This window comes from Empidonax traillii, unplaced genomic scaffold, assembly GCF_003031625.1.
Source record: "Empidonax traillii isolate 1590-97213 ecotype Southwest subspecies unplaced genomic scaffold, ASM303162v1 scaffold98:size2021230, whole genome shotgun sequence".
Taxonomy (NCBI): Eukaryota; Metazoa; Chordata; class Aves; order Passeriformes; family Tyrannidae; genus Empidonax; species Empidonax traillii.
In genome coordinates this window covers 834,982-851,197 of record NW_020955291.1, presented here as the reverse complement: position 1 = coordinate 851,197, position 16,216 = coordinate 834,982, and the positions used below count along the sequence as shown (strand labels likewise).

At 35.9% G+C, this 16,216-nt stretch overlaps 1 protein-coding gene across 2 annotated transcripts in view; it reads right to left on the bottom strand.

Moving 5' to 3' along the window:
• Nucleotides 1–524: 524 nt before the first annotated feature.
• TMEM245 (transmembrane protein 245) overlaps nt 525–16,216 on the bottom strand; it is a 75,111-nt gene continuing 59,419 nt past the window's right edge. For both annotated transcript variants that reach the window (XM_027881881.1, XM_027881882.1), the window contains 4 exons: nt 8,310–8,410; nt 6,824–6,998; nt 3,888–4,082; nt 525–2,825 (listed from right to left, as the gene is read on the bottom strand). In XM_027881881.1, coding sequence (XP_027737682.1) covers nt 2,780–2,825; nt 3,888–4,082; nt 6,824–6,998; nt 8,310–8,410 — 517 coding nt within the window. In that variant the 3' untranslated portion in view covers nt 525–2,779. The remainder of the gene's footprint in view (nt 2,826–3,887; nt 4,083–6,823; nt 6,999–8,309; nt 8,411–16,216) is intronic.

Sequence of the window (16,216 nt, the reverse complement as noted above, 5' to 3'; positions counted from 1 at the left end):
TAAGCTACACTTACTAAGACAGTACTACGGATGGTTCTTCATGGCAAGTCTTAGCTGAATCTGAAACAGTAAGAATGAAGCTCCATTCAATCAATATGATTCAATATTCATCAATATGAAGCCCCATTTTAAAGGAGGGCAAACTAACAAGACTACATCAGATATGAATTCTCTACACAAAATGATTTCTCCTCATGTTGGGAAAGGAATATTTCAAGATAGCAACGTATTGTCTCAGATGATTTTACTCATTTGCCATTACGGAAGATAAATGTGTCTGAAACATGATTTTAATATTACTAAGAGACCCTTCTTGGATCTAAGGTGGTCAGGCAAAGGGGGAGAAGGAAGAAAACTTAAAACCAAACAATATGACTCTTTAAAATGACTATGTTGAGTACCACAGGAATATGAAAGATTGTGTCAGAAAATGGGATAGCAAATGTGGACAATATAATGTCTTGACCAGTGAGCAAAGTGGTGCAATGGAAAACTGGAAATACATTAAAGATGCCTTTTTTTTCTTGCTACTAATCTTCTTTAAATGCTGTCTACAATAAGCTACAATAAGAACACAACGATTCAGTGCAAAACTGTGAACTAAACAAAAAGTAATATAATAAGCAAGTTTCCTAAGTATAATGGTGTTCACATTCAGTCTGGTTAGAATGTTGCAGGAATACTTAGTGACACCTTCAAGCTTTTCATCATCCTCGACCCTAGCCAGTAACAATTATAAAAATATGTTTTGTTAAAGATTTTTCATGAGCAAAAAAGCCAAGGAAATAAAACCACAGGACATATACTTGATTCAAGCATTACATTCTTCTTATTCAGTTAGTTGGAACTAATGTGTAGATCTTTCAGAATTTAAAATACTAAATGGGATGTTTCCGTATTTTAATGAACTTGAGTCAACCTACTAAATTAATCCTGAGTCTGTCCTTCAAACACATACCTACAAGTGTGCAAACAGCACACTCAACCACACTCAACTACTTAAATATAAAATTTCATGAGTAAAATCGCAGCAGTAAATTTTGAGAATCTGAGGAGTAACGCTATTTGTGTCTTAACAGGCAGCCTGTTTATTGCAAACCTATAGCAGGACTTTCTTGCTTACTATGTATCAGAGTACTTTCCAATCACTTTCCATGGAAATGTATTTTTAGCAACAATGTAAAATACCTACACCCATGAAAGTAAGAACCTTCCATATCTATCAGCACTCCTGCAACTCAGGTAAAACGAACATCTTATTACTGACAGCTATTTGTACACACATCTCAGAGACATTCTTATCCCTGGATAAGAATGGATTTTTGTTTCATCCATCATATTACTGTCAATAAACACAAGGCATGCCTGTATTTTGTACAACTCATTATCAATCAAACTGAAATAAATTCAAGAGAAGTTACTAGAAACTGAAAAGTGGTTCTTTGGTTAAGCAAGTGCATCTGCTACTTAGTACCCAGGGCCTCATTGTATTTGTGGAAAAGCTGTGCAACTGTGAAAAATATCTACCAAAAAACCCACTTCCCTTTTACAAAAAGGATCCATTTATAAAGATCCATTTTGTCAAAATATTTCAACAATCAATATAAAAGGCCTTAAATGTCACCAAAACTGCAAGTTAAGCAAAGTTATGTATGGAAGAAAAACACTAGAGGATTTCACGCTGTGACTGAGGCAACATTTCAGAAATTTAAGAACTTTATTAATAAGATATATCTTAATATATTAAGGCATATCTTATATCTTAGAGAGACATCTAGTCACAGGCTTACAAAACTCCTAACTAAACTAAACCAAAATCTGTGCTCTCTTCCCTTTCTCTCTGGAAATAAAATTTGTTTGAAAAGTTAATCGAACTTAGCCACAGCATTTGAAAAACAACATTAAACAATCCCCATTCGACTTCTTCCTATTACTGGAAGTAGACATGACTATCACACATTACTACTGCCTGAAAACACTTAAGGCCTTGGATTAAATTTAGTTGACAAGATGACTCCACTGGGAGGGTGGGTGAGCAGCAAAATATTATCAGATTTCACTGCAAATGAGGGCAAGATTTAAACTATTTAAACAAATCCTCCTATTTCAGTAAGAGGAAAACCCACGTTTAACAGTTTGCATTTCTACTAATTTCAGGATGATATTAGAAACACCAGTCTCCAAGACCACTAAATTTCAGTGCATATAAGAGGATGACATTTAAGTGTTATTATGAGTTACATATGAGAGTTGAAGCCTATAAAGAAATACTTTGAGGAACAGCAAATACTTCTATTATACTTTCATTTCACAACAAGTGGTTTACACTTCTTTTGCCACCAGATTAACTGAAAATAAATATTTTGGAATTACAGCTTTCTTTAAAGCTACTACAATTTAATAAGACAAATAACCCAATAAATAAAAGCCAAGTTAGTAATTTCAGCAGATAACAATGACTCCAGTGGATGTGCCTGTCCCTTTTAACCATTCTTTTTATGAAGACAGAAGGTCTTCAAAGTCTTCAACAAGGTAGTTGAACTGTGTGTTGGTATGCAAAGCCATGGGAAGTAGACATTCTCCCTTGAAGAGGCAAAGTGAACAATAATGTAAGGCCAGCAGATGTTCGAGAAATACTTTCTACTAAACCCCAAGCTATGCTTCCCTGTGAGCTGCCCCCAGGCACAGCTGGGAAGGGAGAGAAGGCCATGGCTGCTGTGAACTCAAGATAGAAGACAGCAATTCCCTCATGTTGTATTGATACATCCCAGCACCTTCATCACTCTGAAGACATTTTCATCTCCTCGGGACTCTCTCGAGATGACCTGGGAGTTGGGGGTTGAGGGGGGGGGGAAAGAAAATGCAAAGTAAGACTCAAATCTGCCCAGTGGTTACAAATAACTAATTTCCTACCAATTAAACAGGAAACAAACACCCATAGAAATTTTTGTGCATATCGTGGGAAGCTCTGTCTATGGCATAGATGGTAAGTCTTGGAATGTAACTTCTACAGGTCAGAGAGTACAGACAGGTCCAATTAGCGTTTTTTTCTCCTAAGTTGCCCAGATGAAAGATGACAACATAATCCTTTGCCTTATTCACATGAATAATTTCTCATAAGCAGAGAATCCCCTTTAAGATATATGTATAATGAGCTAAACCTGTATAATTTAATAAGACAGTAGAGACATTTAAATGGCTGCTGTCACTAACACCGTCACAATGTGATTTCCAACTAATGTAATTAGTTATTCAATTAGGAGTTTATCCATTCCATTCCTTAATGGTACAGTTTAAAGATACATTTCTACATCCCAAATTCAGTAACTTCAATGATAATATTTAGAGAATCATACTTTTAATGACATAATGGTACAGAATATTATCACATTTTTAAAATCTAGGTATGTTTAGTTATATTCTGCAGTATTTATATTTTGCATTAACATATAAAAATACAGTGTTTTCAGACAGTTCCTTTATTAAGGACAAAGAACTCCATTAGATATCTGTTGTGGATGTCTGCAGATATCCATAATAATAGTTTTATGAGAAAAAAAGGATGTTCAATCATCTCCTAGCACACAAGCAACATATAAATTACAGGACACAGAAGTACCATCAGTGAATTTTCTGAAAGAGCCTTCTGTAAGAGGCTGAGAGACGTTAAACAAACACTTCAAGTATACAAGTTCCAGTGAGTGTTTTACTTTACCATAATTTTCATTTCTAGAATACAGGATAGCTGAATTCTCTCCAAATACTCCAGTACTCATGCAGATGTGAATGCATACTCTTTTATAAAACTCATGCATTCATTCTCTATACCTATGCAGACATAACTGTGTAAAAACATAATGCATCCAAGTAAGACATTTATAGCTCACCGGTAAATCTGTAATGGCCATGTCGCTTGTGAGGGAGTGGGCACTGAATTTGTTGGGCTCACCAACATGGCACTATATATGTTGGAGGCAACCACAAGTATACAAAGTAGAATTGGTCCTATGATGGCTCCTTCCAGTCCCAGGTAGTATGCTCCACCAGCTACTGCAAGACCTGTCAGGTAAGGATGACCACCTCTGGCACAAGAAGAATAAAATTAAATTAGGAACAACAGAGTATTATGCATTATGAAATGTGAATTAATAATAAAGTTTTATTAAGCTTAGAAAATGACACAGCTAGCTGTAGATACCCATATTTACTCTATAAACTGCTGTTTGAATGACTGCACAAATGTTCCAATCTGTATTCTGTGCTGTATTTGCACAACAAATCAAACGCTACTGTAGCATGTAATGCTGGTAATAACCACAATGGAGTAGTTACTTTACAGACATTTGCTGAAGAATGTCTGAAGGAGCTAACAGCAAAAACATTTCCATTTTGGGAATGGAAAGATGCTTGCTTACAAAGACTGTTCGTGCTTTATGGTCAAGAACTGTTAAATTTTAACACAATTAGCAACACATATTATGAGCACCCCTGACGGTAATTTACATAATGATGGTAACTTGGATTACATATTTCAAAGAACAATTAGCACAGTCTTTAAATAAGTAGCCATGTCTTCCCCTTTTTGTTATTAAAAAATCTTTTAGACTGAGTGCTTGTTATCATTAGTTTCTCATGTTTTCAGATGCAAAATAAAACCAGATTTGAATCCACATATCAATATTTACTAGAAAGTTGGGTCTTTTGATAGGCTTTTGATAAGAGCTATTGATCAGCTTTTGATAAAGCTTTTTGATAAGCTTTCGATAAGAGCTATTATGGCATCAAGTAAACCAGGCCATTTTCATTTTCCATGTCTCAATTCAGGTGCAAAATGTGAATCCTACCAACAACATTTACACAAAACTTGTTCACCATCCTTCATTCTTTATAGCCAAAATAATGCTGGCAATATGGAATTGTATAAGAAAAGTTACAGTTGAAACTTAGCAAGCCATTTTCCAGACGTTCTCCCAAATTTTTGAGTGTCATGCACTGAAAACACCAGCTAGTCAGTTCAGAGTCCCAGCAGTTTCTGAGGTTCCTACTGTGGAGCTGACTTCTACTCAACTCTCACATTTTAAGTCTTTGCCTTCATCACAACTGTGTGCAAAGTGAGACCATGCAAAATGAAACCATGAAACATGACCTATTAAATGAGACACACCTCAGTCATGTCTCACCTAGATCAAACTTAACCTACTGGCAAAGTCAGATTGTTTTTCTGGGGGGACAAACTTGACCTTATAATTTTATGTTTCTCCCACATGATTCATTTATAAATCTTTAAACACTTCAAATATTTTTTTCTCAGCATTTGCATCAATTTCAATGTTCTTCTGGCTAGTTTGCTAAATTAAACAACAGATCACCTGATCAAATAGGACTACCATATGAAGTTAATCCATTTAGAAAACCCTGCATAACCTAATTATAGCTATTTCAAATAGGTTTAATCTAATCTACAAGACAGCATGATGCTTACTGTTCTATTTAATGGGAAGAATACAATTTTGCTCTACTGTCAGAAAATCTATTCCTGTCCCATATATTTTCTGGACAGTAAACAGAGTCTGCATCCCCTACACTCAAAAAAATGTATTCTAGTAAGTAGAAGAATTATTGGCTGTTTAAATAGCTACTAGCCTTAAATTTATCCATGATTTATCATTGGAAAAAAAATGTAATTTGATTATACCTCACTTGTTAGATTAAATTAAGGAAAAATAATTATAGCCAGAGTCTTTGAAAATTAGTATTAATATTGGGCATATTATCCTTAGGTACTCTCCGTTCAGTGTAATTATATTTGGTGAACAAAAATATTAATTTCTAACAACACAGAACTTAAACACCTTATGTCCTTATTCTACATTAATTCTCCTGTAATAAAGATCAACACATAACCAAGTCTGGATCATGAAGTCCTGGATTCAGAGAGTAACTAGAGAAGTAAAACTTTATATCTATATTGTACATGTTTGTGAACATGTCTTGTACATGGAAAACTTGACAGTTCGTATCTTTGCCAGCTCTGTTTAACTGTGCTGCTTTATCTTCTAGTCTGAGTCAAATAAAAGGATTCACAGATAATTCAGCTGCAGAAAATGTTAGCGAACATTTCTGTTGCACTCCACACACACAACTGCAAACGCTGACTTTGTCTCCATCGCTTGGACTTTGTTTCCCTGTGTACGACCTCAAAGCCAAAACCAGGTGACATTTCAAGTCAAAAGAGCAGCCAAACATCTACTAAGTTTTTTCAAGAAATCTATGCCTACCACCTACAATAGAAAAACAGCACTGGCTGCTATCTCAGGAGAAGCCCATCTCCAGAGAGTTTTGCTATTTCAAGAGACTTTTGCACTGGGTTATGGTAACATAACACAAAGGCTGTCTCTAAAAAAATCCTCAAAATTCTTACAATCCATTTGGAAAAATTAAAGTATTTTTTCAGGTCCCTAACTAGCTCATGGTTTTGTTTGTCCTGCAGTATCATTTGGCGTTAGAGGATATAAAGTAAAATATTACACACACCTTTAGTCCAAAAAGGTAAACTAATTCTAAGAATCCCAACCGAAACAGTTAATTTTGCTGATGCTGAGTTCAAGACCTCTGAAGTGTCAAAGTTCACAGAAAAGAGGCCTGGGAAAATAAAGGCACTGAGGCCAGTAAAACTTGTTACTATGAGGTGATATCACTGCACTTATCCCTATGCTTGAAGATACTGTTTTGCATGCTTCAGAAAAATCAGTTTAATTAAAGGCATCAGTGATTGTCAATAATTTTTACAATGCTAACTTTAAAAAGTCTTCTATGTACTTACCCTGATATATCTGAATAAATGGCTGTATCAACAAAATAAGTTGGCAAGAGGTGAAAAACCAAGAGCAAAATGGCTTTGCATCCCCGTCCTTGCACAAGCCACAAATCTAGGACTGCAGGGACTGCTGCCCAGTATGTCCCCAGAAATGGCACTGCTCCAAGGATTGCTGCTAATGCTAGAGCACACAGAAGCAGAAGTGAGAAAAAGACAGAGAAACATTTTTCAAAAATATATTTACAGTTAAATTCTGACACTTTTGCCACACCAGTAAGTCCCACTTCTATCAACTGCTCTAAATAAGACATTGAAAAAGTGCCACATGAGGCTCTTGGAGTTTTATAGCTGTGGTTTAGGAAAAAAGAAAATTACACTATTTCCCATATGTAAGAGCTTCAGCAACAGACAGTCAGGAGTTACTCCCAAAAGAGGCACCAACTCAGAAAAATTTGACATTATACCCATCACGTACACTTTAAACTTTTACAAAAGTTCAAAGTAGTGCGTAAGAAAGTATATGAGCCCAAGTCTCCCCTTAACTTACTTTATCTCTTGCAACAACCACAATAATGAGAAACCAGGCAAACATAAAATTTATTACTTACATATTTCTTTATGCAAACATGTACACACAGGTGTATACCCACCTGAAATACCCGTTTTAATCTAAAGCGACACAGTATTGCTGCCATTCTAATTTAGCATACTACAAAACACAATTGAGTGCATTTTTTCCCCTCTTTTTTTTTATTTTGTCTCATTAACCAGAAAGCAAAAATTTTTAAGATTTTGCATGCAGTTGAAAGAAAAAGACTGATTTCTTTCTAAGTATCTCTAATGACAACCAATGCCTTTAAGGCAGTTGCACTTTATAATACAGCCATTTCCTGCTATATTGGGATTTCTTGCTTTATGTTCCCCTTATGTTTCCTTGTAGACAAACATTTTGAAATTACTACTATTTTTAGAGGAAGAGAGGCAAAAGAGGAACAGGGAAGAAGATTTTTCATTGGCCATTTCCAAAGCAAAGATCAATGAATAAAAGAAAAGTAGAGGCTGGTAATACAGTCAGGCAACAGTACTGAGAAGGAGTATGCCTTTATCATGCATTTTCATGATACCACATCTTCCTGCATTTAGGCATCTTGAAAAATCAGCACCTGTCAACTATGAAAGAAACAGAAGCCAAGACAGACAGAATGAACTTAAAACCTGAGAAGACTTGGACTGAATACAAGGGAGAAAGAATTACATCCAGGAAAAGAAAGAGACAGAAACAGTAAAACAGCTGGCAGGAAGTGTGTTGTGAAAACAGGAAAAGGCAAGGCTCAGTGATAAGACAGCAGTAAGGGCCTTCTCTCCACCTTACCCATGGCCATATTCTAAGACTAGACTAAGCTTATCATTAACACTGAATCCTTCTGATTTTGTACAACAAATAATTCTGTGATATTATTTATAAATATGTTATAATTGTCCAAATTCTTACCAGATGGTATGAAGACTATGTTAATTCCAAATATAGTATGAGTCAGCCAAGTATACAGTCCATAGAACCCAGCCATTTTGAGGGAAGCATCAAATACACCTCTAAAACAATCAAAGAAACTCTGTTAATTTTTACTGGCAATAGGATTCCGGGAACTATGAAGATTTACACACAAGCTGCTTTGAAAAACTGAAAAGTCATTAGCCACAAATAACACAACTCAAAATGTAACACTGAACTCTTTATGCATTTAATAAATATCCTTCACATCTGTCATTCAAGGCATTTAGACACAAAAACCCCCTCATAATGTTCTTTACTGGACAATAGGTTTCAGGGAAAAATTCTTTAAAAGAAACTACTCAAGCATCAGACCACATCCTCTATCAAAAATAACCTTTTATCTATGAGAAGCAGTACATAAAAACTACTTACTACATTTTCTTTGCCTTTTTCCATTTCTACAGCTTCATCAATTTTCTTTCTGCTTACATTCCTATATCTGCTCATTCTCATTGGATTAAAATCACTGGTATGTGAAGTGAGATAGGCTATTTAAACTCTTACTACTTTCCTACATACTTACATGTTCTTCTGGATGAAAATAATTGAGTGTCTCATACTCATTACTAGGTTTTAGCCTCAGTATCCTGAAATTCTTAGCTTTTATGCTGCTTACTAGGTTACATTACTAAAAATCAAACAACACGTCTGGTAATCTGACTCAGTCCTACTGAATCTACATCCAACATGATGGACAGAAAGCAAAGTTCTCCTCTCTTAAGTGTGATCACAGCTTTATGAGACAGCAAAGTGCTGTAACACTTTAAAGCACTAGGACATGCACACATGTATCCCATGCGAACTGAAAACCCATGCCTCAGGTCTACAGTCACAAAAATCATAATATCAAACTGGCATACCTGAGCATTGTCTTATGTCAGTTTTTCATCCATATTTGAGAAAGGCATGAAGTTTCCCAAGATTACTATTTGAGCTTGTCCAAGTAACTGAGCTATCCCTGAGTTCCTCACTTCAAAGCAAACCTAAAGAGTTACATCACTGCAGAAGTGGGAGCACATGCACCCTGTGAAGTTTGCTGATGTTAAGTTACCAATTTATAATTTATACTTTTCGTTACACTGATTGTGTCTTTGCAGTTTGGGAACTCTGGCAGGAGAACAAAGAGGATAGGAAGACATACAAAAGGAATCATAGAGCCAGATGATAAGTGGGAAGATTATCACTGCGCCTCGAAGGGCAAACAGTCTGCACAGAAAAACAGCCCTTTCTGCATCTCAAGACTTTGGGACCACAGTCTTTCCTCTGTTGAGTCCATAAAGCTTTCTAGGAAAGAAACATTATCTGATATTAAACTACTATAGGTAGTATAAATATATAAATATATAAACATAGAAGAATCTCTTCTGAATACCATCAAGAAATTCCAAGACTCACAGTTTTTGCTTCTTTGGCTGCTATCCTCATCATTTCTGTGAGTAGTGTGCATATTTTCACCCTCCTTTCCTACCTAAAGGCTCATTTCCAACTGGCTTCTGAATCAAAATTATCTTATTTAAAATTCACTCACTGGAAGTTATGATTGCATGATAAACCTCACACATCAACATTACAGAAAGGTTCTCCTAATAGATTAACTAGGAACAACTGTTGTCACTCATTTTATCCCAGATTTACACAGTTTTCACATTTTGGTTCAGACGAGCACATTTTTTTATCCTCAGATTATTTTAACTCAAATTTAAATTCAACTTCTGTCATGTCTTTTGCTTATGTTGTCACACTATAAGATAATTTTGCCCTGTCAAATCCGGTACTCATTACAGATGCACTAGTAGAATAACAGAAAAGTTAGTCATGGACTAACAGATATGTCTTGGTCTGATGTCACTCTGCAAGTTGACATGCAATATATTTCAAAGGCAAAATAGCACATCTCTCTAAAATTAGACTGCAGAACAGTACAGCATCTCTTTAGCTCCTGGATCTAGCACACGCAAGTTGAAAGGAGAAGGCACCAGACAGTGCCAAGAATCAGCATCAGTGAAGCACCAGTGGTCAAGGAGGAAGTGAGAGCAAGCTACACCTAGTTTCATTATCCTCCTCTCCTTCACCTTAGTTTCCGTCTGCATCAACTAGTCATAAAAAAAACAAGCAAGGGGATTTTACTCTGTGGCAAGTGTGGCCTAGAAGAACTTTAAAGTCTCTGAAAACTCACGTTTGTTACTTCTGTCTCAAAAACTAAAAATTATACCTTAAAGTCTCTAGAAATTCATATCCATTTGGCTTCATGGCAGAAAAAAAAAAATTCTGAAAACGCTAATCGGAATCTTCATCATCAGTTTGCTTCAGCTAGTCTGCATCTGCAATACCAGGTCTTAAATATGATGTAGTATGCTAGTACAAAAGCTGAATGAATTTATTACCGTCTGTAAAAGGCAGACCTTCATGGTATAATGATGATAGTAAATAAATTTCATCTCTTAATACATTATTGGCACACATACAGCTTCCTTTTTTACACAGGAGTAATTGCATGCTTCAGAAATCAGAAAATCCAATTGCTGCTCATGTCTTGTTTTGGCACTGTAGCTGGATGAACCACTCTACTTGCAAGACTTGTCATCTGCAAATGTGTAATTTATGAGCACTTCATGGCAATTTGGTGTAAGGCATACTTAGACATACATATTCTACTCTAATGGGTTTTGAAAAGCATATAAAATTTTAAAAAATAAAAAATCAGAGGACATGGGGCATGCTTCACATTATTCAGACTAAAAATGAAGAACTTTCTGTCAAATGTTTCTGCATAGCTGGTTGATTTTTTTTTATTGTTATTAAAGTCCTGTTTAGTTCACTGAAAAAAAGCTAAGGAATTTGCTTGTAGACATCTTAAGGGAAAGTGTCACCTTTTCATTTTATGAGTTTTGAGGGGCTTAGTAGATTTTTTTCTCTATTTTACTGACTGGTCATAAAAAGTCCAGAGTTTCCCCTTTGTTTCTACTGTAGTTTACATTAAATGTATACCCACTTGAACTTAGGTTCACTTCACAGACCCTGCAGGTAAGGTCTCTTCATTATTAGCAACACAGTGAAACTTCAAAAATTTCAATCTAATGCTGCAACAACCCCAGCTGAAAGGAGCTCTTCAGCTCTGAGCATTCATTTTTTGACCTTGGAGTTAATTTGATTTTCTAGATCTATCTGTTCCCAGAGCACTGGAGAAAAGAAGAGCATATGGACTGAAGTAATGAGAATTGGAGTTACCAGAAGGATTAGAGTAAGCATATTGTAAATTCAGAAGAGAGATTTACTGGTTATTATACTAAATTTATAATGAAGGTGTATTAACCTTGGCTTGTAAATGGGCATAAGAGTAAAAACTAGACAAAAGCAGTACTTGTCTCTGAAAAAGTTTGCAAGAATTAGCATTTCCCCAAATTCCTTACAAAACACTTTACAAGCCATTCAGCAGTTTACAATCCAATTAAAATGCAAGTTTTGTAACAGGAACACCCTCAACCAAAAATACTGCTAGAAAAAGATAAATTTCACTCTTTTGTCACTGTCTTTATACCACTGATGTTCGGTATTTCCCCATTACTGTTTCTTTGTTGCAAAATCCTTCAGTATGAAGAGCTGACTTATTCAAAATGGTGCTTTAAGAAACTTCAGCTCTTCGGTTTCTTTTGAGAATACTACCTTTACATCTTAAAAGTTAAGAGTTCAAGGTATAAATGGAATGCATTCCAAATTTCACAGCACAGTTTCACAATTTATTTCAGATTACATTATCTCAGAACTGTCCCAAGAAAAGAGCCCTCCCATTCCCATGTTCTCAAGCATTCACTTCTGCCCCAGATAACCGTTCCTCTGTCTACCTGCCAAGTACAGTCTCCATTATGCACCATGACAGTTTTTACAATGAAATCAGATGATAATAATTTTTTTGGTTGGGTTAATTTTAACTAACTAGCTCAGGTCTCATCTCTACTTCCCACCCAACTAATAAGTAATGGCATAAGTAGCTGCATTCCCACCAGGAAAGAAGCTGGCACACTAATGGCTGGAGAGCAAGAACTCTTCTTTGCAGAACAGTGATGTCTTATCCCAGCTGAAACTAACAGTCACTGTCTCACTACAACTTCAAAACAAAACAACTACTTTTCTTTCTTCTGACACCATCAAAATCTGTTGCAAAAGATGCCAGTGACTACCAAAGGACAGCTAAAAAAAGGACAGTTAAAAAGGACTGAGATATTATTCTTCTACAACGATCCCCCAGATTGCAAGTGATCGTCATGAGAACACTGAAGAACGAAATGACTCAAAGAAGTCCTTTTGCAAAAACACACTGTTATTTGACTCTCTTTAAGAGTTCTATTCTTTTAGGAATACAAAAAGATTCCCATAATTTTTCAGTTTCATATTAGACATGAAAGTAAGCAAAGTGCACTAAGATATATTCCAGCTATGAGTAAAGCAGATGTGGTAGTAAGTAATTCTTGATAGAGTAAGATCACTTTAGGAGTAATATAAATATGCAAGTGATTTTCAGAGATGACTTCGCGACAGGATTTCATCCTTGTTTTTTCCAATGATACAAATGAACAAAGAGAGGCAACAGCTCCCACATATGCAGGCTAATAATGACACAAATCAGATAAAGTGCTACAGTCTTGAACAAAGCACAGGTCCTTGAGATGGTGTAACATACAAATATAACACACACTCTTCAAGGCTGGACAGGGCTCCAACAACTACATGAAAACTTCATTAAAGAATGGCAACTAGTCTGAGGGACACAGTAGCACACAGATTTTGTTCTCTAACAGAGAAATGTTTACATTCCATGAAAAAGAACAATTAACATGTAGTGTAAATCTGAAAGAAATTCTACATCTGATTATTTCTTTGAAATACTTTTGCATTTCTAATAACTTTTTAATTACTACTTTGGCCTGGTTTAGTCACATATACCATGTAAACTTAGAATTATTCTTCTGAGAAATACATTTGGAAGGACTAGTTATTTCTAAATCAACTATTTCTAACATTTCCAGATTTTTATCAGAAGTAGACCCTGATGCTTAATAAATGCAACACCTAACTATTCTTAAAATGGATCTTGGAACACAACTTATAAAAACTCAAACTTGTTCAGACCAAAGGTCTGTCTAGTCAGCATTCCATCTCTGGTAGAGTCCAGAAACACATACTAAGTGAACAAAGAAATAGGAAAAAACAATTTAACAATCCCCCCTGAACATTCTTCCAGCCTGTATTTATACCACAGGGTAGAACCTGATGTGGGCTGCCTATTTGGTAATCTTCAATTAATATCTCTTCTTAGTCCTCGTGTTCAATCCTGCAAGTTTCTGCAACTCTGGCATTCTTTGGCAAGACCTTCCGCATTGTCTACTGCCTGCTGATGAACCAATACGCTTCTTGAAATTTATTTTTTAAAACTTTTTGATGATCCCAAGATTTTAGATTGAAGGAGACCATAAGCAGTCTAACCCAGTCATCCTTTTCCCCCTGGTTCTGATTTTGCAAACCTCAATTTGTGTAACATCCTTTTTTTCCAGGCTGAAGAGTCCTCTCGAGCTCATTCCTCATACAGAAACTGATGCATACTTTCATTCCTCTAATTCATCTTATTGCCCTCCTAGCTTTTTGAGATGTAGGAACCAGAATGGCACACAGTAATTCAGGGTATAGGTAAACCATAGACTCATACAATAGGAGTAATATTCTGTGTTTCTGTTGTCGAGGTCTTTTGTAACAAATCTTCACACTTGATATGCCTGTCAGATGCTTTTAAGTATTACCAAGCACTGAGCTAGCCAGTCTACCAGAAAATATAGCTCCCAAGTGGCAACAGTCAGCACAGTGGTAATCAGTTTATGTGTGAAGTTAGGACTGGTTTTCACCCCCATGCATCACTTTCATCTACACTACATTTCATGAGCCATTTCATTCCCCAGACACTGCTGTCTTCTAACTGAGTTTGTCTACAATCCTGCCACATCCACAACTTCTCTGGGCAACCTGTTCCAGGGTCTCACCACTCTCAGAGTAAAGAATTTTTTTCTAATATCTAATCCAAACCTACCCTCTTTCTGTTTAAAGCCAATACCTCTTGCCCTTGAAAGCCTCTGGGAAGAGATGCTGTAAAAAGCATTTATGAAATTTCAGTAGAACATAGCAGACAGATCAACTTATTAATGGTCTTGCTTGCCCACACTTCAAAAAAACTTAAACAGCAAGGCAGGACTTCTCTCTGTGAAAATTTCATTGATTCTTTCCAACCAAACCACATCCCTCAGGTGCTAGGATGTCCTTAACTTTAGCTCTTACTAAGTTCCTACTAAGTACCAATACCAGCTTACATGTCTGTACTCCCTGGGTTCCCTCATGTCTGTACTCCCAGGGTTCCCTGAAACATTTTTTTTTTTTTTTTAAACTAGTTTGTATCATCCACTCCTGGCAATTTGCTATTGTTCATGTGATCTGTTTTTTTCTACAAGGTCTTCTGAAGTCACTGTAATTTCTGAGAGATTCTGCTGTAGCTCACCCATAAGAAGGGTTGTACAATGTAACTCCCTTCACAGCAACAAACAAAACATCATCAATTTACCTCTCCTCTGCAACAGCCTGCAGCTGACTTGCTGCTGAGTAGTCCTTGCCATCCCTCAGCCCCCTGACTGCTTGTTGCTCCTGCTGCATACGAAAAATTGTATTCTGGTTTAATGGAATTTTGTGAAGCTTTGAGCTCAAACTCAGTTCAAACTTTGAGCTGAATCAAACTCAGCACCACCATCACCCTCACATTTTAGGCCTATTTCTATCTGTTTAAGTTTATAATCCTTTTGTTTATTTAGCAAAAACATCGGCTTTTTAAAGGATAGCTTCTCGTTTCCATGGCCTTTGTTATTTCGCTGTTCAGGTAAGCAGTCTATCTTCCCCCTTTAGCCTTACTCAAGCCTTTCTTAGCTGTTTGCATGCACTGGCACTGTACACTGAATGTTTATTCTTTTCCATTTATAAGGATGTAATTCTTTCAGATCCCATTTTAACTTGAGAAGTCCATAAATGAGAGCAACACCTACTTGGAGTCAATACAGCTTGAGATCCATTGCAGTCTTATATTAAGAAACTCTCAGACTGTTCAGGTTATTACTATTATAAAATTATGAATCACAATCATAAAGAAGGATATACTTTCACTGCTTATGTTGTGGAGAGAATAAATAATGGATTGACCTTATAACTCAACAAAAAAGCAAAAAGCTAAAGCTGTGATGTTAAATTTTTGAAGCGTCAGGAAATCCTGAAGTTTTACATCAGACTTCATGTTGTTTTCTTACATTACAATAAATCTGTATTTTAAACAGCACAAATCTAACTAAGGTTATAATAATATATACTGCAATCTTAAATACACACACAGAGAATTATTAGATATGCAAGCATAGAATCCTGCAACATGTTATAGCTAAAAATAATCCTCAAAGTATACTTTTATTCTTAGAAATGCCTTTCAGCAACACTTGTCTTTCTATCCCTTCCTGTTAGCTACTAGGCCTGCCTTAGAAGCAAAGAGAAAAACTAAGTGGCTCAGCTGAATTCTAGATACAAGTTAAGCATCACTCTTTTTACTGATATAGTCTATGTCACACATCAACTAAATTTTCATTCAATTAAAGACTGTAGGTTCTGACACAGAAGTACCTTTCAAAAAAATGATGCTGTAGAAAAAGCAGTGTGTATATAGGTATATATAAAAGCCTAAGTGTAATACATGATTAAATGACTAGTATCTAAGACGCAACGTAGTTACATTATTTTTAAAGTTTGCATGGAGATCTGCTTATGCTTCT